This window comes from Drosophila mauritiana, chromosome 3L (genome assembly GCF_004382145.1).
Source record: "Drosophila mauritiana strain mau12 chromosome 3L, ASM438214v1, whole genome shotgun sequence".
Taxonomy (NCBI): Eukaryota; Metazoa; Arthropoda; class Insecta; order Diptera; family Drosophilidae; genus Drosophila; species Drosophila mauritiana.
Genome location: NC_046669.1, coordinates 13908723 through 13933761, shown reverse-complemented (window position 1 = coordinate 13933761; position 25039 = coordinate 13908723). Strand labels below are relative to the sequence as shown.

The 25039-nt window shown below is 39.3% G+C and overlaps 1 protein-coding gene across 1 annotated transcript in view; it reads right to left on the bottom strand.

The window, feature by feature from the left end:
* LOC117138978 (frizzled) overlaps positions 1 to 25039 on the bottom strand; it is an 88431-nt gene that overhangs the window by 50813 nt on the left and 12579 nt on the right. The window contains exons 2-4 of the mRNA XM_033301045.1: positions 7731 to 7850; positions 639 to 833; positions 108 to 333 (exon numbers count right to left, since the gene is read on the bottom strand). Coding sequence (XP_033156936.1) covers positions 108 to 333; positions 639 to 833; positions 7731 to 7850 — 541 coding nt within the window. The remainder of the gene's footprint in view (positions 1 to 107; positions 334 to 638; positions 834 to 7730; positions 7851 to 25039) is intronic.

Genomic DNA, 25039 nt, shown 5'->3' with positions numbered 1-25039 from the left:
TGATAGAAATTGATGTGGATTCGGGGAGATTAATGAACCACCGGATCAAGGTCGCATTGGTGGTTGATAATCGATAATAATCCAGCCGGGATTTCCACAGAACTTACCTTCAACTTTAGCCAGGGCCAGAACGGAGATGGTCTGAAGGGCGGGCACCGCCCAGGCAACCAGGTGGAATAAGTGCGACTTGTTCTCAATCGCCTCGTGGCCCCATTTGAGGCCAGCGGCCAAAAACCAGGCGAATGCCAGACACGACCACCACGCGAAGGCCGCCATGCAGCAGAAGTAGAGTGCCATGAATAAAACCGTGCAGGACGTGGTTTGTCGGTGGCCCTGTAGGAGAAAAGAAGAAAACTCGGTCAATAAAATAACAATTAAGTTAAGGCTTTGTCATGCCACAGCTTTAAATCACTCATGCTGCGAACGAATATATTCTTAATTTATATAATCCTATGAGAATGAATACTTTTTATTAACATATTTATATTTAAATTTTTATTATTGTCCTATATTTGTAGTTCTGTATTTCTGTTTCTGTTCAACTCAAGCAAATCAAATTTGCCCTTTCGGTGACATTAAAAATAATTGAGGACCGGTTTCCCAGTCACTGCAACCATGCTTCACTTGGGTCATCTCACCTGGGTGATGGTGGACATCATCTGCAGGCGGCCGAGTTTGACGGGCGGCGGAAATGGTTCGCGGCACGACACGGAGTCGCCCGCTCCCAGTCCCGCCACGTAGGCACATCCAACTACCAAGTAGCAGACGGCCAAGAAGACGATGGCCCTCTCCGGGTAGCGAAAACGCGACGAGTCAATCAAGAAGGTGAGCACCTGCAACGAGTCACAAAAGGGGAGAATGGATATTAAATATAAATTTGAATTTAATTACGTTCGCCTTAATTAACCCCAAATATGCTTTGATGTTCCCTTAAAAATGCATTAGTGTTTATATCAGTGCGGGGAAATTAAAGGAGAGGAGAGCCTATTAGGAGATCCCCCATCTCTGCGCCTTTTGGTCATTAGGCTCTACACATTAGCTGATTGTGATTGTTGTGCCATTTACTCCAAAGGCCGAGGCTCATTTAATTCGCAAGGTTTCTTCTTTTCCCTCGGCCAGTTGGCCTTAATGGCTGAAATGTCCTTAACTGGAATGGCTTTTAGTAAGAGAGCTAAGACAAATGCAAGAAAGAGCGGTTAAACCTTAATCACTTTAATATGTACTTCTTTCTTAAATAATAAAAAAAAAAACAATATTTTCCTCAGGCTGCCTTACAATTATTAATATTGTAGGTCAAACTTTACTATCATAATTTTACTTATTTACTAATAATTTAATAGTTACAACTAGTAGTAGTAATAAACTTGTCGCTTTAAGTTTATTACCCATACGCAGTGTTGCCTTTTGCAGAAATTGATAGAAATCGAAAGATATCTATCGTGGCCTAATTGAGACGTCGAGTATATTAAGTCATTTCACCAGCAATTGCCAGTTTGGCTAACCAACAATAAAGGGTTCTCCTTCGACGGACACAACTTCCGGTTTGCCAGAGGGCCCAATAGGATGTCTACATATATATGGGCAAATATAAAACCCTAGATAAGGCCAGCTTAATGGTTGACAATTCCTCAAAGCTCTAAAAGCAATTACAATCCACACACAGATACTGTATTCCCTGCTTATCCCCAGCCGCAAACTCACACATTAAACTTCACCATCCCTCTCTAAATTTCTCTGTTGCCTGTCTGATTACGCGCCATTTAAATAAATTCATTATCATTCCCACTAAGCCAGGCCAAGGAGTCTTTTGTCTTAGCCAGAAACCCCGAACCAGAAAACCCGACCAAACCCAAACCCAAGCAAAGTCATTTAATTTGATCATTACAAAACTATCAGAGAGAAACAGTTAGCTGGCAGTTAGGTTTGTGTGGGTGGTGTGCTCGCATGTGTGTGTCCGTGAGAGTATCTGTGTGTGGGCTGTGTTTGCGTTTGAGTTGTTCGCATTGCATTAATGTGCCGAGTATTATTGTTGCCACGACGAAACCTCTGAATTATTCATAGATGCAGAACGCACTTCTCGGCTCTGAGTCGTGGCTAACATCAGTTCCCCTCAGAAAACCACACGGCTGCACTGGAAAAAATGGCTCTTTGGGTGGGTACTTGATAATTTATAAATTATAATTCAGCAATAAAATCCAACTTTCCCTTTTAGACATGATTAATGATTGTTTTATATGTCATATTAATTTAAGCCCCAATCTTATGTTATTTGAGAAATAATTGTCGTTCGTACCACTTTTCCTTGATTCTCTTACTGAAATATTGATTTGTTTCTGACATTAAAACTTTAAATACATTATCCCATTTTATATAGATTTCTTTGCCATTTAATCAAATTTATGATCAAGTTACGAATAGATTTTCGTTCGACCCGTTTTCCTTGAAATCATAGTTCTCTTAGCCAAGCTTTCATCTAATTTCCACCTACGCATTGTCTTTTCTGCTCCAACCTAGCCTTCCATCCTCATTTAAATGCAAAATATATTCGTGCAAGCGGGGCAGGGAGGAGAAGGGGATAGGAAGTGAGTCAGTTTGTAACTCCTTTTGTTGACTACGCTCCACTGCAGAAGAAACAAGCTGAGAAATTGAATAGAATTGTTTATTTATGCCAAAAACAACAAGAAAAAGGGGTGTTTCCACATCATCTCCCTCCACTTCCCGTAGCAATTTGTTATGCCACGCATGATGGGTGCAAAAAGGGGGGAGATTCGAGTAGGTGTGACTAGGTACAAATGAAACGAAATAAGCTGCAAATGTTGAAACATTTGGCACACAGCACAGACTCCTCAAAAATCTTCTGTCCCTCTGCCACATTCGCCAAAGTTGACACGCCCACAAATTATGCGTCATCGGGGGCGGAAGTTTTCCAACTTGGCAAATAACATGCAGCGTTTTTTGGGCAACACCCACACGAAATTGTGAGGAAATTCGGTTTGGAGAAGAGCTTAGTTTGAGTGGCACTCGTAAATGGAAATATAGCAGGAAAATTGTTTAGATATTTATGAGCGAATTCTTTAAGAAAGTCTTAATTCTGTTTTGAGAGGAGTACAAATGAAAATTACGACAGGCTAATTCTAACTTATTGCTAGTTTTCTTAGCAGCTTATAAACAGTCCTAAATCAATGTATTAAGCAATTCTAAATTAATTTGTATTAGTAATGCTTTTACCTTAACACCACTAATGAATTTTCCATTTCCAAAATGCCCATTTCTTCAATTAAACTTCTTGCAAACATTCCGTCAACAAAAACAAAATAAATTATTTAAGCCACCGCGCCTTTCATGGTCAGTTAAAAAAGTAATTTCAATTTTTAGCGCTCATAAATTTCGTGGAGTCGGGTCATTAAAATCAGCCCAAAAACTAAAGTGGTTACACCCACCTAACCTCCCGAAAACAGCACCGCCCCCTCTTCTTCGTTGGAGTGTTGAAAACTAAAAGCCACAGAAAAGCTTTGAGAGCTCCGCCAGCGGTTGGCAGTTTTGAATTTTGCATAAATTAGATTTAACTCACAACTAACAAACTAAAAAAAAAGTCGTCCAAAAATGGTATAAATTTGCATAGGGAAGCAACAACAATGGTTTTTTTTGGAGGGTGGATCGTCCATTAGAATAACTAACTATTAACATAAACATTTTAGTCAGGTTGGACAGAGATTGCGGCATAAATTTTGCGGCAAATGTTTGCGGCGAAGTTTTATATTTGCTGTTTTTGACATTTGATGTTTATGACATGTGTTTTTTATGCATATCAATGATTAAATATTTGGTGCATATTTAACAACTATTAATAACAATGTAGGTATCCCATATCCGAAAAAAACTCAGCTGTCAAAACAGTCAAGCAAAAAAAGTTGGTCAGAAAGGGAAAATGCAGTAAAGGGTTGATTTTCGGTGGTTTTTGGATGCAGTCACCATGAGCTGTCATATTTGCTCGTATCTTCTTCAGTCGCAACTATCGAAATATGCGCCTCACTGAACTTTCAGTTTCTGGTTTTCGATTTCCCCCTTTTCTGGTTTTTCACATCAGGTCTTGTAATTAAGAAAATGTCATCAAAGTCAACGACTAGACGATTATTTGCTCTTTCGGCAAACACACAGTGTCATTTCCTCTTTTCGCTTTTCATTGGAAAACACATGTCAAGCAAAGGAGACTGAGGCTGGGGAAAAGCTCACTCATTGTCTCATCTCATCTAATGCGCTTAATGAAAAAGGTGTTGATTGTTGACAGTTGACGTGACACACAGAATCCCCCATTTCACATTTCTCATTTTCCGCACATAAGTTTACTTCAGTGAAAATTCCTCTAACAATTTCACCTGTCGCACAAGTAAAACTTTTTGTGGGTGCAAAAATATTTGCTTTAGTTCGCGAAAATTGAAATAAAATGTGCTTGTTTATAATTTCGCTTGATACTTGAAATGAAAAGCCCCAAAGGTTTTCCCAGGTTAGTAAAAGTTGGACTGTCGTAGGAAATTGGTTGGGGAAAAAGTTAAGATTACTTTCCTTCAGTAACTTTAACTTGGCTTGAAGTTTACGTTCTTATGCTGCGAGATATTGAAATAATTTTACCTTATCTGAAAAATGTCATTTGATTACTTGTATATATAATTCAGGTTACATTTACCTCGTTCCACAAATATTGCTCTTTAAATATTTAACTTTTTTCATTACTTTTTCTATCAAAAACTATTTCAATATTTTCCTTGACACATATGTTTTCATTTCAATCAAGTAGCTCAGCACTTTATCATATTTATTTAATACCGAGACTTGTCACAGCAAAATCCATAAAAATTAGAACCATTTCAAGCTCAAAGCCAAACATTCGTCGTTCGACAAATATTTGTTGATATGTATTTTTTAGCATGCTCATCTAGACCAAAGGATAAACTGCAATTTTCTAATGCTCTCGTTTGTAATTTTTTACTGTTTCCATTTTCATTGACATATTTCTATGTGCAATTTTTTATCCCCCACACACACATATGTGCAGTGAAAGAGAAAGTTTATTAAAAGCAACAAAAAACACAAACAAACATAACCCACATTTCATGGGGAATTTATTGAGATGTATTGAGCACTATTCGCATCCACACATAAACAGGGGAAAATAGCAAACGGAAGAGGAAGCCAAATAAAAAGCCATTCAAATATTTAATGTGTGTGCGCTAGAGGAAGAACATTTTCCAGGGTTTATGAAGGCTTATTTGGGTTAACTTTTTAAAGTCAGCCGAAAATGGGGAAAACACTTCACACAACAGCTTAAATATGAAAGCCAAGTGTATTGATGCCCCAAAGCACACAAAAAAAGACTACTTTTCTTTCGAAGCTTGTAGAGCATTAATAAAGTTCATCCATGAATTACATACGAGCAGTAGAGTATTAGAGTAAAAATATAAATTTTCCCACCTTTTAGTGCACTACAAATGCGTAAGTAGAAAATCCAATCAATTCCAATTAAATGATCTTCATGCATTGAAATCAATCAGAAAATTCCATAAAATAAACTGATGTAATGGAATGGGAACATTCCCATCATCATCATCATCGGAAAAATGTTGCACTTGACTAAATAACAAAACATAGGGGCGAAATTTGCATGAACTGAACCTGATGAATGCGTGGAAAATGTAAAAATCCAACGAATGAAAATGAAAATGAGATGGAAAACACTCAGAGAACATAATAATAATCGTAAAAACTAAGTAGAATGAGCTCCCAAATGAAAGTCTTCTTCGTTGGCCCTGGAAAAACAATTTCGGAATTTGCATATAATTTGTTGTTGCTTTGCTATTATGAGCTGCACTGATATGCCACGCCCACGAAGGGAGGCAATATCTGGCACTGACAATGGGCGACAAATTATATGCAATGGCAAAAATTTATCACACACACGGAGGGAACTGAATCGGAGGAGACGCCATGCAAAACATGTCCCCATATGAGTGACAATGTTCTCAAGGGGTGAATTCCACCCCCAGACAACAGGACCCCCATCCCCCCAAAAAAAGGTCCTTTTTTCTCTGGGGCTGATGGATGTAGCGCAACTTTATGATGGCTGTGTGTGTGTTTGTCAGTCAGTCAGAACCTCTCCAGTTTTGATAGATGTGCTTTTTCGGGTCGCCTATCCTTCATATGTATATATGTACCTACTTTTCGTTTTCCCCGCTTGATTGCTTGGGAATTATAAGCACGGTTATCATATTCATTTTTTGTTTTTTTCCTGTTGATTAGTGCCTGTCATGTGCTCGGTCCAGAGCACCTAAATTGATTTTTTATTCAAATTTTGTCAGTTTTTTCACTTGATGGATATGAGCAAGAGCAAACAAAGCGTATAAAAAGCGAACACATTTTACGATGGAAGAAAAATGCCTGACTAACAAGTTGATTTCCATATGTGAAAGTGACGGAGGAAGCGGAGTGAGAAATTGACAGAGAGCATCCCTTACAAGTCCTTTCACATGATGAATAGTTCCAGGGAGATGAGATAATTAGACAAGTCAATTGATTGATTTATTGTCATGAGACAAGCGAATGGTATTGAAAATAAAAGGAAAAAATACAAAAATCATCGAAATACTTTATACACTTTAAAAGAATTTATTTGGCCTATTAAGTTTATAAATTAATCTTGACACATGCCAGACTGGAAATTATTATAACAATAACCCTTATCCCTTTCATCATTATACTGATTTGATTTGTCTCGATTTATTCTCTCTAACTTTATTTGCAAACAGGCATAACTAATGTGCAGGCCATTTTCCCTCACACATTTCTGTCATATTTATTTTGACCCTTTACCACGTTGACCTGTAACCTTTAACACTTTAAATTCGTTCTCAAACTCCACCTCCTTGCGCCCAGACTGGCAAGGTATACAATGCGAAAACTATTTCCAATATTAGTTCAGAGCTGATCCATCCCGAAGGCATTCGACTATAGTCGAATCAAAAGGAGCAGAGGACATGGTATGCCCAGGACATTCCGAAATATCAAAGGGCAATTCTAATAATATTTGAAATTTACTTTTGTTCTGCCATTTGTCCTCCCACAGCCGCATTCACACATGCCACATGCCAAGGCGCGCAGAGGAGCTTTCTTGCCCCTTTATTCCCCTATATGGGTATATCCGACATGCCAACAATATCCCTACCCCATCAAAGGTATCCTGCTTGCCAAGAAGGCCTTGGGGCTTTTGGCGGGTAGGTGTGGGTAGGAGTTCGTCCTTGATAGGATGGCTTCTGCATATGTTTTGCCAAGTTTATTGAAAAATATGCGCTGACAGGTAATATGTCAATGCGTGGGATTTGCTAAAGTGCCAACGCCTTCGTCCTGGCATCCTGCCTTATATGTAGTTCCCTCTTTCCACTGAATAATAGACCTGCTGAAGGAGCGTAGTTCACTCGTTTGGCCTCCATAAAAGATGTTTACTTTCAGCTCTAAAGAAAATATGGCAGCACTCAGGCACTCAAGGGTAAGCAAAAATGGTAGCGGGAACCAATAACGAACAATATCCTTAAGCACACTTGGAAAGAGCTCACTCATGAACATTAAACGAAACTATTTTTTTGTATTTATTAGACTTAAAACTATTTTTGTGAATTAATACAACTATTTAAAGTTGTTAATCTCATCCACTGAGTACAATTAAAGTAATAAACACTTACCGTAAACAAGCAGCTGGCAACACAGACCGCTGCCCAGGATCCAACCCAGTATCGAAGAACAGTCCTTTCTCTCTCCGGGAAGAACATGGCATGACATGGGGCTCCGCAGTCATGGAGATCCTGCAAAGGAACAACGAACAGAGGCGAGTAAGTAAATTGTCTAGTGATGCGGGAAAGAGTGGGGGCAAGCCTTCAAAGGAGGAAATTCATTTGCAGGCAGAGATTAATTAATATGGCTTAAATTTAATGTTGCTCAAATTGGATTGAGAGTTGTAATTAAAGTGGATTACCAGAGGAGGCTTATAGAGAAAGCACACAAATTCATGTAAGCAGATATGCATTGTAAGCTTAAGTTACAGAAGGATTGATGAATAAAATAACTTAATCTTATTATAAGTGGCTAATTAATAATCAGCAATTTCATATACAAGAATATACAATTTGTATAAGTTCTCTTAATTACATGAATCCATAAACTTATAAGCAACATCTACTACATTAAATTTTTTTAATTACAAACTGCAATTTACAATTTTATAATATCAGGAAGAGATCAGATTAGCATAGCTTTGGGAACACAATGTCAAAATTGTGCCTTCAGGGTGACCGAATTACACAAATGACATCGTCGTCCTTTACAACGAACAACCCCATTTTGAAAAATCTCATCGGGTTGACAACTCTGCACATCCAAGTACAAACTCCGGACTCAAACAATAACTGCAGTTTAATGAGATTTCCCGGTACAGAGATCCGAACTCAATCTGTACCCCAACTCAACCTTGAACTCCAAAAGGCAGAGGCGAAATCAACCCCCACTGAAACAATTGCATTACGAAGTGTGGCAACAATGCAAACGCACTCGCACACAAGAACACTTAAGGGCATAAACAGTAGTACCTCTTTAAGATGAATTTTACGCAGTCAGCATTTGCAATGCACATTATTTGTCTCACTTTCAATGCTTTAATGAAACTGATGATATTGTTCCCAAAAAGCTCATGAAATCATTTGGTCTCTGTTCGCGATAGGCATTATTGACTGTACCCGACATCAGACAGTCCAAGGCAATTCCCCAGCGCGGGACAGCTGGAATGAAGTTCGGAGTTCTGGCGCATTGTAAACCACAAGAGATTTGAATTTTAGATAGCATAACACGCACGCACATAACACACTCAAACAAAAACCCCGAGGGCGGCAGAAAGTAAAGGAGGGGCTGGAGTGGCACGAAAAAATATTGTTGCATGGCTTCGCCGCAAAGAGTCTCTCAAAGTGAGCTCAAAAATCGGCTTGGAGATGAAGGAGAGCTCCGGACTGCAGCGAGACTTTTTGTCCCCCTTTCTCGCACCATAAAACATATGTACATCACACTGGAAAAAGATGTTCCAAATCGGGTCCGATATTATTTATACATAAGTTTGAACTAAGAAACCTCTACTTCATTTGTACTCAATGTATACTTATAAATTAGTAAGCTTTAAGATAATTAGAGAGATATACAAAAATTTGCTTGTACAGTCAGTTCAAATGCAGGTAAAGTTTTTGGGTTTCTAAGAGCCAAACCCACGCATAGTGGTAACCAAAAGGTTACGCTAAATTACGCTAAATTCAAACTTTTTTTCAGTGCAAAAACCCTTTGAAACATAGAAAAACAGAGAGATGGATCTAAAGCTTTGCTGCAGTCTTCAGCTTCTCTGTCAAAGAGCAAATTCCCCCGAAAGTGTTGAGTGCCGCTGCCCCAGCGACTGTCTCTGCCTCTGTCTCTGCTTTATTTCAAATTCCCATTAAAAATTTAAAATCCTCCCCCGGACACAGCAGCCCCTGGCTTTTCAACGTTTTTGGCAATCATCGTTAGGTTAGCGGCGCAAATTGCGTTTTTCTGCTGCTTTTGGGGAGCATCAAAATGGGAGAGATTTTTGGGGGGGAATCGATGCTGCCGATAAGCAAGTGCAGACAGAGAGAGATGGAAAGCAGAGAACTGTTGACTGGGGCAATATTTACGCATATTTGGGGCGCATAAGGATACGGATCCGCAACAATAACATAAAGCACCAGATCCGTGGCTTTTTAAGGGAAATGGAGGGACTCCTCTAAATTGCCCTCAGTTTGCCTGTCCAGCCATATTTATCTGAAATTATTCTCCGAGCTTTTAAGCCACTTTAAGCCACGAAAGCGATGAAAATTTAAATTTTAATGAACTAATTTTGAGGGATTCGAATTGGCCAACGGAAGAAAATGAGAGGGCGGAAATGGCAAACGGAGCTAGATTAAAAATTTAAGCGACCTTCCAGAAGTATTATTAGCATAAAAGTGTTTTTATAAAAAAAATATTTTTTTTGCGATTCTGTGTTTGTAATACACAGTTCATTTATGTACTTCTCACCCAATTTTCGCAATAGGCAAATTATTCTCATTACAAAAATATAATTAAATTGTTAATCTAATCTTGAAATAGACTTTATATCATCATAAACTTATAAGGCTCGTTCCACTTAACAGTTTATATCTTGGCTCGATTGGCAATCGCTTCCTGTCTCTCTGGTCTATAGATCTATTCGCCGATCCATCGATCTATCTTTATTACCGAACCAAAATCAAACAGACTGCCTCTTCTACGGGTAATTGTAGCCCTCTCCACTTTTCTTGTACCTTTACGAATAAAGTGCCCCTTGAGCAACCAGCAACAACAACTAGTTGCAACATTGACCACAACAAAAGGAGTCCAGAGACTTGCATTGTTAGTCCCTTCTATGTATATGTATATATATATATATATTTGGTCAGGGTCCCAGGCCGGGGTCCCATTGTCTTGCGATTTTTATGAGGCATGTATAAATAATTGCGCCCAAAGGCCGCCGACATAAGTTTTCATGCCGGCCGCGTGAGCATCCGACCGTCAGCAGCGGCTAAAAGCTGTGGAAACAGTAAAACAAGAACCGGACAGCGACTAAACTGCCCTGCAAGAGTCACTATAGTGACTACAGTCCGACTTATCCGCCTACCTCCTCCTTGTATTCCACATTTTGCCATGTACACAGAAAACAAATGACGTTAAAAAGTGGGTACATTACTATATACTAATCTCATACTTTTAATTCCTTTTATGTGCATTTAAAACAATCATGATTACAATTATGAAAATTAACTCACAATACCTAGATACATATAAGATTTCTGATAAGAATGTTTAATATCTTAAGTTTTTGCGTACTTTCTAGTTTTCTTTCTTTGTGTACTCTAAAAGTGGCAACATCGAGACCGAAACAATATAGAAAATTTCGTTGTAGTTGTTTTTTTTTTTGCGCCAAAGGCAACAAATAAAACACAAGAAATAAGAGGTGGGTAAGGAATTAAGAATGGGCAAGGGTTTCCGAGTGCAGGAGGGCCAGAACCATAAACCAAGTTTTGCCAACATTTAAGGAGTTTTTAATTTATTATAGATAAATTTTATGCCGTCGCGAGTTATGTGGTGCCAAAGGGTCGGAGGGAACGAGTTTGGGCAGAGCTAAGGGAATCTTCCAGCTGGCCCTAACTTCGTGTTTTAGTTGGGGGCGTGTTGATGATGATGGTGGAAGCTGCAAATTATTACGATTCCATGAGATGAGGCAACAGACGGACAGTACAGGGAACAGTGGGTAAAAAATGTTCGGGCATTTTTGCAATATCAATTATCAAATAACGTACAAAGAAAATTTGAATCCATATTGTCTATAAGAATTAGAATTTTAATCCATATTCTCTATAAGAATTAGAATTTGAAGAATAGAATATATAGAATATATATACTGTTTTAATGACTTTAAAGTTCTTAACTACTCTTCCAAACCTTTCACCCTCATGTTATACCTTCTCATAGTTCACCACCGATGTTCACTTAAAATCTATTCCAACTCCACTGTGCGGCTAGAGTTGGAAAACTTTTTTTAGAAGGTACTTCAGATCAGAGTTTTGTTTCCAAACTTCCCCTACCTCTTTTCTTCTCCTGACATCAATTCCCCTTCTAGGACTTTTCAGTCAACCCTCGGACAGCGTTAATGATGACTCCTCTGGCCATATAGACGGAATATGTTAGCCTGTGTGCACATTTTGGGGGTGTTGCTGACGTTGTTAAAGTCAAAATAGACAGAGCAACAGACAGCAGGAAAGAGAGCAAACAGACAACAAAATTAGACAGAGGGTTTCGATGTCCTGGGGGTGGATTCGAACAGGACTCGAACAGGAAGATATAGGCACAACGATTCTGTCCCGAAGGAGCGGCTGTGAACTCCTGGTCCTTCGCATTGTTGTTTTTGTCCTTGCCAGCGAAACAGTCTGAAAAACCCATACAGACGGACAGGAACAACAATTTAAATTCAATAAGGAAGTGGCAAAAAGAAGAAGCCAAGCAAATTTCCACTCGGGTCAAGAGTTCAAATGGTCAGAAATACCCAGAATTATATTAAAAAGTAGTCAGAGTCGGAAACGAAACATCACAAAAAAAAAATAAAAAGCGAGTCACACATTTTACTTTGCTGACCGCAACACAAAAGAAGCCGCCGAAAAAATGCCTGCTCATAATTTATTAATATTATTGGTTGGGGGTCAGCCAAGTTGCCCCCCATGAAAACCCCGCATGCCCCCTCACAAATTACACATGTCGACACTTTATTAAAAGGCAGGAGAAAAAAGGTTTAAGGACTTTGATTCGATATTGGAGGATTTTCAGCTCACCATTTTTTGGGGCTTGCGGTCTGCCAAAAAAATGAAACCGATCCGGAGGCTATAAAATGTCGACTCGTCCATATGTTGGTTGCGTTTATGGAAGGAGGAAGAACCGGGCGTTTTAGGAACCGGAGGCCCAACAACTTTTGGCGCGATTTCCTCCTTTTTACCCATTTGGGTTAACGCCTCCCTTTCGTTGTTGTCGGTGCTGCATTGAACCCTTTCAGGGTCAAAATAAGGGCACAAGGAGACAAACAGAAATTGCTGTTAAGGTATACACTTGACTACATGCAAATTATGCCCAAAGCGAAAGCACAAAAGAGAAACCCGAGTAAAAGGGGGTGTCATCGTGGCATCGGCATCTCCTTAAAGCCTGTGGCTGACTACGTCCACCCCTTGATTACAGCCCATGTAATTTTAATGGATATTTATAATGAGCATCTGTTTTAAATTTTTACTTATTTTCGTTACTCTTCCATTTTCGCCCGCCTGAAAAGGTGACACAGCGCACAAGGTCCAAGGCCCGGGGATATGTGAATTGTTGTCGGGTCATTTTTAGGAACCGGAGTTGGGTTAAGGTACGTGCAGGAACAAAAACGACAAAACATGCAAGGTGTTAAGCTGGGGGAATTTTTTACGTTGCGTCGCTCATATGAATATAATATTTATAAAGGACCACAGGTGGGTAGCCCTTCCGCAATTCGCCTCACCTCCCTCAGAACCTACGTAATTAGCTTTTGAAAAAAAGGGTTCTGCATATGAATTAGGGCTGTTGAGGTGAGTGGCTGTCCGCCACATTTTCACTAATTACTTAAAATATTCATCATTAAATTAAAATGTATTAAAGGTTGTCATTGGGTCGCGAATGTAAGTGTCGTATATTACTGTTATACATTATCATTAATTTCTCTATATGTACTTATTATTTTCAGATCGTTGAGCTTCTTTAATATTATTCACAACTTTTTTTCGCACTGTAACGAAATTTAATCAAACTGAATTTGGTAAATATATTCATACATCTATTCATATTTGCTTGTATTATTGGTTTACGTACCTAAGCAATTTAACAAACATTCCATCTATCATATTAATCCCATTTCGCTGCAAGCAAAGACATATTTTATCCCCCCCTTATCATCTGCGACATACAATCCCAGTCAAGTTTCTCTCCCCCTCGAGAATACAAATCCCAGTTAATGTCAACTAAATGCTTACAACTTAAAACCAACTTAAGCCCGAGTTAAAGCTTTTCCCACACAAAACTTTTACGCATATACACAGATATACAACACCCCCGATTTGAGTATATAACAAATATTTATCGGCCATGCACATCACGTAGTTCCGAGTGGAGTGTAGAGTATGGGAAAGCGGATTGCTGGCGGAAAATGGAGAGAGGATGACAACGTGACACTGACACTCATTGACCAGCTGACGGCCAGGAATACACGTTAACCATGCTAACCGATATATACTCGTACAATGGGGGAATGGGGCGGATGGGGCGTGGCTGATCCGCAGACACATCATTCAGCATCACGGGGCATTAAGTCAAATGCAAATTGAAGCATTTGTTGTGAAAGCAGTTGCTGCCTGGAATGTTTGCCCAGCTCGGAAAATGCGGAAAAGCTTGCAGACAAGAACAAATTTCATAGAATCTAGTTGGGAAGAACAGTGACAAAATATATTTTTAATCATCAGATATATCTAAAGATTTTATTTAAAAATATAGATTTATTTAACTTCTCAATTGACACAAATAGGCACAGCTGTTAGACATTTCTAATTGCTAAAAAAGCTTTTCAATAAATATTGGTTAATTTGGTGGCTAACTCTTTCTGAGGAGCTCTTGCTGCTAAAATTCAAGTGGGACTAGCAGGTGCAGCCTGAGAGAGATAGACATAAGTGGTAAGAAAGAGAGGGCGAGACGGAGAACATTCCCACTTTCTACCAAAACCTGTACCTGGCCAAGTATGCCCGTCTCTATCTCTTCTCCGCGCGCTATCTCTTTCTTGACATTGACATGCAGACAGCAGCAAACGCAGCAAATTTTTGGTTTGACATTTTGGCAGCCGTTTCAGCCGCTTCTTCTAATTGCACAAGGGGGCAAAAGTGCGGGAAAGCTCAGGAAAAACACTAAAGAGAAAGAGAGAGGTTAGGCACATCTTTGCATGCTGTCTCGACACGCTTCAGTTCGGTTTCCCACCCCATGTTTCACCGTCAATTTCCATTCCCGACTGCTGCATAATTTGACATATTAATTTTTAGTTGGTTGTCAAGCCTCTGAATGACAACAACTAATGAGCAGACCAGGCTGAAAAGAAAACCCATTGACTTTTCCCAACTCCCACTTTTCGTAGCATTACTGAAACCTCCTATTAGAAATGTTCCCCCCTGTTGAGTTGACTTTTTGTTCTCTAACCGATTGCACCGTCTCAGTTGGTGGCATTTTTCGCTGGGTTTTAATATACACACAAAAAAATTTTTTGCAAGTATTAAATTTCATGAAATGCAATATATAGGAATATTGTTTTTCAGTAGAAAAAATTAGCTTGAGCATATTAGAAACAAATGAGAGAAATGCTAAGAAATTTGTTCTGATGTACAAAAAGTCACAATGTAAGTTACATTACTTTTTGTAAGTGTAAACATTATTCTATATTTAAGCGACTTCATCGGGTATTCTGTTTTGTCTTCGTTTTTCTGGCGTTGAGCCCCGACGGTTGGGGCATAATTTAATAAATTTATGAAATTTAATAGAGAGGAACGTGTTTGCTGGCCACAAATTTGTGGTGGCCCTGCTCTTGAAATTTATATGCCTGTGATATCCCAGGGCGATTCTGAGGGGTGGCATATAGCGGGGACCCTCTGTTAAAGTGGGCGTGACTGGTGCCGATGGAGGGGAGAGTTGGGTGCAATATCATGATGTTACTTACGACAAGACATTGGAATATATCAAAGAATTTGTCCGTGAAATTGTGAAACATTTATCACATTTTTCAGAAAATATATTCAAACTTTTCGACTTTGATCTAGTCCCTCTAAAATTTATCATTTAGGTTGGAAAAAGGAAACTTCATTTTTATGAACACTGATTTAAGTTTAAATATACTTTTGATGCGCGTTACTAATACAGTTCGCCTTTCTAGACGATCATAGGACGTATTTTTTATATTTGTAAGAGCTTCTCCCTCATATAGATTTCCATCTGTGACTAATCCCGAGCTTAACTCCGATCATTAACCATATATCAAAGTCGACTTTAAATAGTCCTCCGCACAGCGCAGAAAGTCGCAGCAATAAAGTGAGATGCCCAATGAGCTTTGTCAGATTCAAACTACCAAAACGGTAATTTGGTTTCATGGAGTGTCGCCTATAAGCCCATAACATCCAACGGTCCATTTGAAGTCTCGTCCCCACGCCACGCCACGCACCACACCTACCCCCCCAGTGCCTATCTTTGGTTACACGCAATAGGAACAAAATCATGGGTATTAAGTGTACACGAAGAAAAAATATTATCTACTTCGGTAGAAAGAGTTAAAATTGCTCATTAATTAATATATTTACGATTATCGACATGAAGTCTTCAGGAATATAATCAATACATCCAGCAATTAAAGCTATTCGCTTTAAATGTATGGTTTGTATAAGATTATGACTTATATTTGTACGCTATCATAATTCCATTTATTGTTTGCCGCAGTGTAGGAGAAATCAACATAGAACACACAAAATATTACAACAATTTGCATAAAGCCTGTTACTGTTACGATTTCGAGACGACGGCGATTCCAACAGCGATGGGATGGCGATGGCGTCTGTGGCATGCAACATCCGAGATACAGATACGCCACAAGCCACGCGGCTAACGGCGAAAAGTGTGCGCTGGACGCTCTTGAAGTACATGCACGTACATCAAAGATGGAATGGAGATGGTATGGGGTAGGAGATGGCGGGGTGTTGTATATAGTGGGGATAGGATGGGATCTCGGATCGGGTCGGGATGCCAGGCTACACGTACAGTTAGACGAAGGCGTTTGCAGAGCCGGTTTCCTCGCTCCTGGACACCGGGCTGTACCATTATAATTACAAGAACAACAAGTTATGGCAGGTGCCAGGGATCCATGAAAACCAAACCAGCGAAATGTGAACAAAGACCGACCCGGCCTGTCAGCTGGGGATTTAATGCTGGAAATTATATATCATTTTAATAATAACGCATCAAATTACATCAACGAAATACTCGTGCCGAGACAAAACGTCTAGGAAATGAAAGATCAAACTGTGATTGGTGTTTCTTCAGGTGGGTTGTGCAAAATCACATCCCATTGTGTGCGATTTCCGCGAAAAGGGAGAGAACAGATGTCATTGCTCAAAGCGAATCAAAATGGGGTATTTTCTCAGCCATACACTTAGTGCATGAATTAGTTCCTTAATTATTAAGAATTTTATGGAAGCCATTATTGCTGATGGGATGTTCAAATGGAGTGCTAGAGGCTGGTAATGGAGTGGAGGCAAATCGGCAGTTTTGGTCTTAATTTAAACAGACTAACTTTAAAAACTAGAGAGTAGAGAGCAGAATGATATGAATATCAAATTATATATAATATTTTATATTTTTAATTTAACTTAATTCCTCTGTTTAAACAAAGCCGTTACTGAAAACTCTTTGTTTGTTTCATATAACGTACTTATACGTATAGAACTTCCCCTCTTAAGTTTTTGGCCCTTTTTCGTTTGGCACAGTCTGCAAAACAGCGTTCCTTCCTTTTGCCAATTTCGTTTCGACTTTATTCAATTTCAATAAGCTTATCTCGAGCTTCGTGTTCTGTGATTGGTGAAAACAATCAATCAACATGGCTAGGTGGCTCCCTGCAGCCACCGTTTTACAGAATAGATAACTTTCAGTTATCATATCACGTACAAATTGAGAATACTGAATGCTTCACAGCGCGCACTGCAAACTGTCAGATACAAAACCTTCGCACTCGAAACGCGAATGCCAGGCACTTGTGCACTTCTCATCGACTGACATCGATCCCATCGATGCTAGCTGCATAATCTCTGCTTTCCAACATAAATCCCCATATTCCTCATTCCAGACCCGATAAACCAAAACCACTTGACGTTGGATGCTCTAAGCCGAGTGCGCATTAACTAAAAGCCGCCACTATCGACAGAGGAGGAGCGAAATAAAAAACATTTACGGAAAACTATTTGCAACAATTTTTCACAGTCAGCTGCCATAATTTTTCACACAAAACCCCAGCCAGATGAACAGGGTCCAGTGCTTTTTTTGCTTTTATTTTAACACTTTAAACGATGACGTTTAGACGGGGGAAAGGGGATTGAGGAATGAGGATGGGCTAGATGGGTTATACCGATGGGCTATAGTGGATTCGTGGATGCAACAGTGCATTTCCATTTCTCAGTACGCTGCCCAACGCTTTGTAATCAGCCATGGAGTGAGGGGTTTTGACTCTGCACACTAGAAAATTATTCGAAATGCTACGATGGCTCCAACCAAAAAAATATTGAATTCTTTTAAGTGAATAGCCTATCATTTAAAACGTATTATTTTCCATCTCAATTTAATGGAATTTTTTACTTAAGCTCCATTTCATTTTACGCAACCTATGAAAATTAACTGGTTTGTTTTTGTATAATGGATAGTTTTCTTTTTGGAAAGAAAACCTGCTCAGCGGCAGGCTCATCGGAATCATCGGACTCATCTCTCCTGCCGGACCATTTGCCATGTCCGCATCCGCATTGTCCAGGTCCCTGGCCCTTTTCCCCAGACTGTCTAACCCAGCGACAGCGATAAATGTTTCAGCATGGCAAACACAAACTACGAAACTCCGGGAAATATACAAATGATTTCGTATTTATTTCAACCGTGTTCGGATCGATGACAGCCCAGCAGAATTCTCTGGATCAAGAGGCTATGCCGCTCCAACTCCCTACCAATTTTCCCCCTCCACCCGGCTCGCTTTTGCAAATTTCTGGTGAGGTTAGCCTAATTATCTATGCGGGCTTGCTCGGTTCCGCCATTTGAACATGACTATCCATGGTACAAAAGTCCGTAATTGATGAGCTTAAGGGCAAAGCATTGATGTACGATGTATGTAGGAGCTCACTAGTCGAATTCCTGAAACTGAATTTCATTAGGCTTTCATTAGACTCTCCTTGTGTTTCTGGACAATCAGATCAATTGCTGCTGCTTACTAATTTGGTTACGCTAATATTACATTAGTTTTTATGCAGACAAATTCACAATTGCAATTATGCGAGATGAGATATGAGTACAAAATATAAGTCATATAAAATAGACTTTACAAATTTGTAATACAATCCAAGCTATTTAAATGGCGACTAACATACTATTTTAAATATTCATAAATCATTTAGCCAATTTATTGCTCTGTTCCGCCTAACCATTAAATCGATTGACATCATTTTCTTAATTTTAGATTTTTTCCCGAAACCTTTTCCTTTTCCGACACAAAATTTGACATTTAACTACCAACTATTTTTTAGACATATCAGTGCAGGCACTCTTTGAGTACCTTGAACAGTTTAAGCCGATTCAATTTAGTGAATGCATTCCGGAGTTAAACCGAAATGCTTTGATTAATTTTCGGACTTGATATAATCGCATTGGTAATACGACTACCATGGAAAAGTTGTTTGTACAAAAGTTCTCCAATTTTTTCACCGCGATGCTGGACAATGACGGTGCCTCCCGTGGCGGGAGCACCAAACTAATATAAAGCCGCCGACTTTTTATGTAGCATTTATTTTAATATATTATAAGAGTGTGTTTTTTGCACTGTGATAACTGGTAGGAAAACAAACAAAATTGAGTAAAACACACAACAAAATCTCCCATTGATTTCGCGTATTCCTCAGTGACCCATGCCTCATTTCTCAATTTCTTTTGTCCCGGCTGATAAATGATTTCAATATTATTCAATATAAAAAGGGAACACAAAATAAAATACAGAAACTGCGTCAAATTGCGTCAAAAGCCTGTCAGTCTCATTAATTTCCGCTTGAACAGCAACAACAGCGAATAAAAAGGAAAAATAAAAAACGTCGATATGCCGACCAACATTCAAATGCTTTGTGTGGCTCTCTGGATATTCAATTGCTGGAAAATGCTTTGCGTCCATGGAAAACTATCTGCTAATGAAGGCCCAACCTGCCGCTCGGACAGGAAACGCTTTTCAAGCCCTGCTCCTGAACCGGGAAATGATGCTGGGCCACGGGGAACGGGACTCGGATGGAGTTCCTGGGGAAGTGATTCAGCATTTGGCATTGAATCCATTGTGAATGCCGCTCGCAGGCCACATTTATCAGTCATCGCTGGCGGGGCTTAAAGGTTCTGCTTTTCAATAAGATAGAGTACTGATAGACGATGAATAAATTGGCCTGAAAATAATGTTGGGACTGGCTAAAGGACTTCAACTTGGACAGGCGAGTGTTTAAATAAATCTGAAGCTATCGTCTTTGAGGTTTGATTAATTGCCTCATCTCTTTATCACATTAATTATTTTTAATGGGAGATGAGGTAGAATACTATAAGAAGGGATGGACACCGTTTTAAAATAGTTCTTAAAAATGCATAAATTAATATTTATATTCTATTAAATGACTGTAATTTGTTTATCCTTATTTTAAACATAGAAAACTTTATAAGAACGTTACTCTAGCTAAGACATACTAAGTGCATACCAAAAAAACATGAAAACTCAGACGCACTTGTTTTTCACTTTTCTACTGAAGACATTAGTTTTCCTCGCTTCTCTTTTCTATGCTATCTTTTCTTGTCCCCCAAATTGCCTCAAATTAAAGGCAGCTTACCCTCGACGCGACCCATGACCGAAAACTTTAAGCCATTTGTCAACACATAGGATCGTGGGTTGGATGGGGGCGTGGTAGGTGTTTTTGGGGCGTGGCGGATGGAGCATGCAAAAATGCGTTGCCCAACGCACCTATACACCAAAGAGTGAACTGAGAAAACAGGGGTGGAAAAAAGCAGGAGAAGAATGGATGAACGGATGGCTGCTCCAAAAATGGCACCAAAAATACCGATACCGAAACCCCAAAACACGCCTCCCCCTGCAAACACTAACTCAACCCGAAATCCCATTCATTCCCCGTAGACCGACGACCACAGGAAAATTTATAGGCAATAGCTAAAAACAACATCGCTTCACTTGAGCGTGAACAGTGCCAGCCAAAAGTACGAAACACAAAATGGCAGTAGAAAAACTTCAATTCGGCTCTTTTTCGATGAGGTTCGGGTTCTCCACATCTCTGGATATAAAAGTCAATGGTTCGCATAACAAAGCACAGGAAAATAAAAAAAGGAGACTGTGTTTTGTTTGCTTTGTGGATATTCCGTTCCATGAAAAGTAAATTAAGCCATTCCAACGAAAAAAAAAAATAGGAAAATTAGAAGAGACAAAAATGGTTATTTTTCGCAATTCCACCAAAATTCCCGAAACTAGAACCGCGCATCACCTGCCACAATGGATGGTCGAAATACACAAAAAGATATAAAATAGGGCTGCGGAAGTTCTGACAAAGAATCAAGAAAATGTTTGTTGCAAATTTGTTCAACCGAAGACAATCCCGAACAGATGAAAAACCTTTGCTATCTGACAACATGCATATATAGGGGAAGCCAAACTTTTGACAACTCGAAGAGAATTTTGGTTTTTGGTAATTGCTAGCCAAAATAAAAATACCAATTGTGCGTCTGGCTCATTGCAGATAATGGAAACCAAAAACTTTTGCCACAGGGTTCACTCTCCAAATCACCTGACAGGGGTTAAGTTAAAGGACTTACAGGTAAGACTCCATAAAACTTTTTATTAGGATTCCAACTAACTGAGTGCGACACTTGGCTCGTCGAATTATTTGCGTATTTATGGCTGACCCTTTTTCGGGCTCCGATCTCCACTCAACTTAGGTCCAAACCCTCTGGAGAAAACTTTTCGTCAATTGGCTTTAGGCGAAAGTTTTTGGCAGCTCTGATGCCTAGGACTGGGTGCTCAGAATTAGGGTTGAGTTAGTGTGCCTCACATGGATTTGAAAATAATTTCGTTACTCACACTTGATGAATGCTAAGGGCTCCCGAGCTTGCAATTTGGGTTTAAAGTCGAAAATTCAGGACTTAAAGACTTACCTAAAAGAAAAAGAGTAAAATAGTAATTTAGTAAGTTATTCACATAGGCTTCAATTATATATACATAAAAAATTATCAATATTATCACATCTTAGTTGATTAATACACCAATAAATCAAATTCATTTAATGGCAAAAAAACTTTAAAATTAATAAACAAACAAATAATTTCTTAGGGTTGCACTTCAAGTTTTTACACAGTTGGTGGAATACCGAATGCACTATCTCCCCTTCGAAAAAGCCTTAAACATTTTACGATTACACAATCAAGCGAAGCTCTTGGCTCATCAGAATTCCGTGCACCTTGAGCAAGGGATACAATCACTCAAAAAGATTCCTGATTTCAGTTTGATGGCTTTTAATCAGCTTAAAAATTAGTAGCCATAAAAAGAACTCACTCCTCCCTCGGTGGAAGGTCCTACATCAGTGGCAGGATTATTATGCTTAATGATGTACAACATAAAAATCCTTTTTTACGATATGCAAAAGCATTTTGATAATTTGCTTTAAATAATAAACAAGAGAAGAATTCTCCTCGCAGTCTGTGAGAGTCATCACAGGATGCAGGCAGCCATAAAAAGTTTGAGCGTGCCGTAAAAAACACTTAAAGGAGCTGATTCAGAGGCGGTAGGGAAGTGAAGCGGTAGGAAAGCCCCTAATGGGTTGCTTAAGAACACGTTGCCACTTTGCTAGGGAGATGAGAAAAATCATTTTCATGTAAATTGACACGTTTCATTATGAAGATGGATCTGCAGAGTGGAAGTAGTGGTGACGTATCTGCTGCTGAAGGGAAACGGGTACGGGTCCCACACGTTGGGCGCCATTCACTAACAGGGCTAAGATGATGAGCTGCACCACCAGGAGCTGAATGTGGTTGTCATTGCCAGGGTGACAACCAACCGAAGGGAGAAAATCTGAGAAGTGGAGAGCCCACGTATCATCATGGCACACATTGCGGTCGGGCTTGCCGGTTGCGAAACACGATATGATATGTGGTAAATAAACAGCCAGACACCAAGCTCACATTGTTCTTGTTTTAATTTTGTTTTTGTGGGGTAAGGAGTGGTAAAGTGCGGGTTTGAAGTAGCAACAATTGGCCGGTAATCCCTTTTGATTTCGTAACAGGAAGCAGCCCAGCACGACAAGTTTTAAGTTTCCACATAATTAAGCGGTTCGATTTGTGTTTGTGTGTGCTCTGAAAAGGTGATGAAAAGTTATCACCCTTTGATAAAATGGGGTTAGCAATAATGCCAATAAAGACCGCTGTATATTTTTAAACTTTTTTATGATTTAGTAAAAAAAAAATGCACTTCCTGAATACTGCAAATTTGATGGTTTCGTCAGGAGAACATTAAAATATTCACAAAAGAATATACCCCGATTTTATATGGCCATTTTATGTTTAAGCTAACCAAAGGCGTACAAAATTTCATCACGAAATCTAGAGCTCTCAAAGTTACGATCTGTTAACCAACCGACTTTCCTTCGCGGATCGAGAAACCTATCCTATCATTAGCATTTTAACCAGCTCGTTCAGCCAGACCGCCCCGCAATCCAGATGACCGGCAATTGTGGTGAAGCATTCTCGATGCTTTCACCCAGGTCTTAACCCACTGCTGGTGCCAGGGGGCATGAAGTGGACACTCCAACGGAGTCGACTGTAATTTTGTACACATGCTGATATCGCTGAACCAAATCACTTATTCAGGCGGTGGAGAAAAATAAAACGTGAGTTCGTTTCCCCGGCATCTGTTTTTCTTATGCTCACCTATTTACAACCGCTTTAACCTAATTTCATTAGAGGGTTGCCGGAGGGGATGGTGTTGGCTCCCCAGTCACCACCGACTCAATTAAGCCGGAGATAAAAAATCAAATGGTCCACTATGCTGGCTGCAGACCTCAACACTCTCATTTGCAGTTGAATGAGAAATGTGAAATGGGAGCGGAGAATTGAATGCTGAACGTGGTTGTGAACCTGGTGGCCACTCATCGTCACCAAGCATGTCAAGTGTTTTTAGCCGCAGCCCCTCCTGTATTTCGTTTTCCCCCATCCTGCCGTCAACATAAAAATCCAATTTTCGTAATTAAAAAAAATAAAAGCCATGCAATACAGCTGCCTTGGGGGCATTCGCAGCGCCAGGGTCCGAGTCTCATCTCATTAGAGCACTTCCCGTAGTGGCTGCAGGCTGCCTCATCATGGCCCTTTCCGCCCATTTAACGGTGGCATAAACACTAGAGACCAACAAAATTCTGAATATTGCGAAAATACTTTAAACTTAATTCGTTTCTTAAATAGATGCGGATAATAATGTCTCTTATGATCGAAAATATGTAAAGTAAATTTTGACCAACATTTATTTTACTAGTTTTAAATTACCCTGCTTCTTTCAGTGTAAAAATTAACAAATCTGAAGCTGGAAATTCAGTTTTAAAACCATTGAAGAACGAAAATTAAAAAAAAAGGAAAAGAATGGAAAATAAATAAACAAAAATGTAAGAAAGATGGAACAGCGTGAAAGAGATGGAACAACAAAACAGACAAAGAGGGCAGCACTGAATTGAACATTTATTCTATGCCCTGCTGGCTCTCATCGTGTGTATGAAGCACTTGAAACCAGCATATCATCGTTGGCTATAGACAAAAGTCGGGGCTACAGAAAGAGACGGAAAAGTTGAAGGGAAGGAGACAAAAGAAGGGTGCGGGAAAGGGACAGAAGATCGGCCATCAGTGTCCAAGAATCGTTAAAACGCTTAGCACGTTTTTAATTATGCCAGCGAATGGAATACGGCGCACTACTCGAGGAGTCAATGGAGGGCGGGTGGAGCTGTGGGCGTGTCTTGGGGGCCGGCGCCCTTTATTTTCGGCCATACGCTTCAAGGGGCAGACTGCGATTTCCACTTAACTCCAGTCAGCTTTTTCATTGTCTGGCCATTCGTCAAATGCAAATTGCAGTTTTGTCTACAGGAAAACAACAGAAATTGTATGTAAATTTGCACACCGAGGTTCAAATGGTTCCAAAATAAATCATTATATTTCAAATTTAGTCTGCTGAAACTTTTTATCATGAATTAACATTTAAGTATACATTTTTTTTAATTCAATGCATTGGACATATATATTTAATAAGTTTTAAATAATTCAGTAAAGGTGAAAAATACGATAATGTTTTTAAAGAAAGTTATCACTCGTTCGTCATAATACGTACTATTCATGCGTTTTAAACACTTTAAAGAACTTTCAGATTAAGTTTTTATTTAGCAAACGATCTATTAAGCTCCTCATAGCCTTTAGCTAACTAAAGAATACTTAAAGCCTGTTCATATTTATATGAAATATAACATTTCTAAAAAGCCTGTCCAATCTATCTAAAATTTTAAGCCACTTTAACATAAAACACTGCCATTTTGCT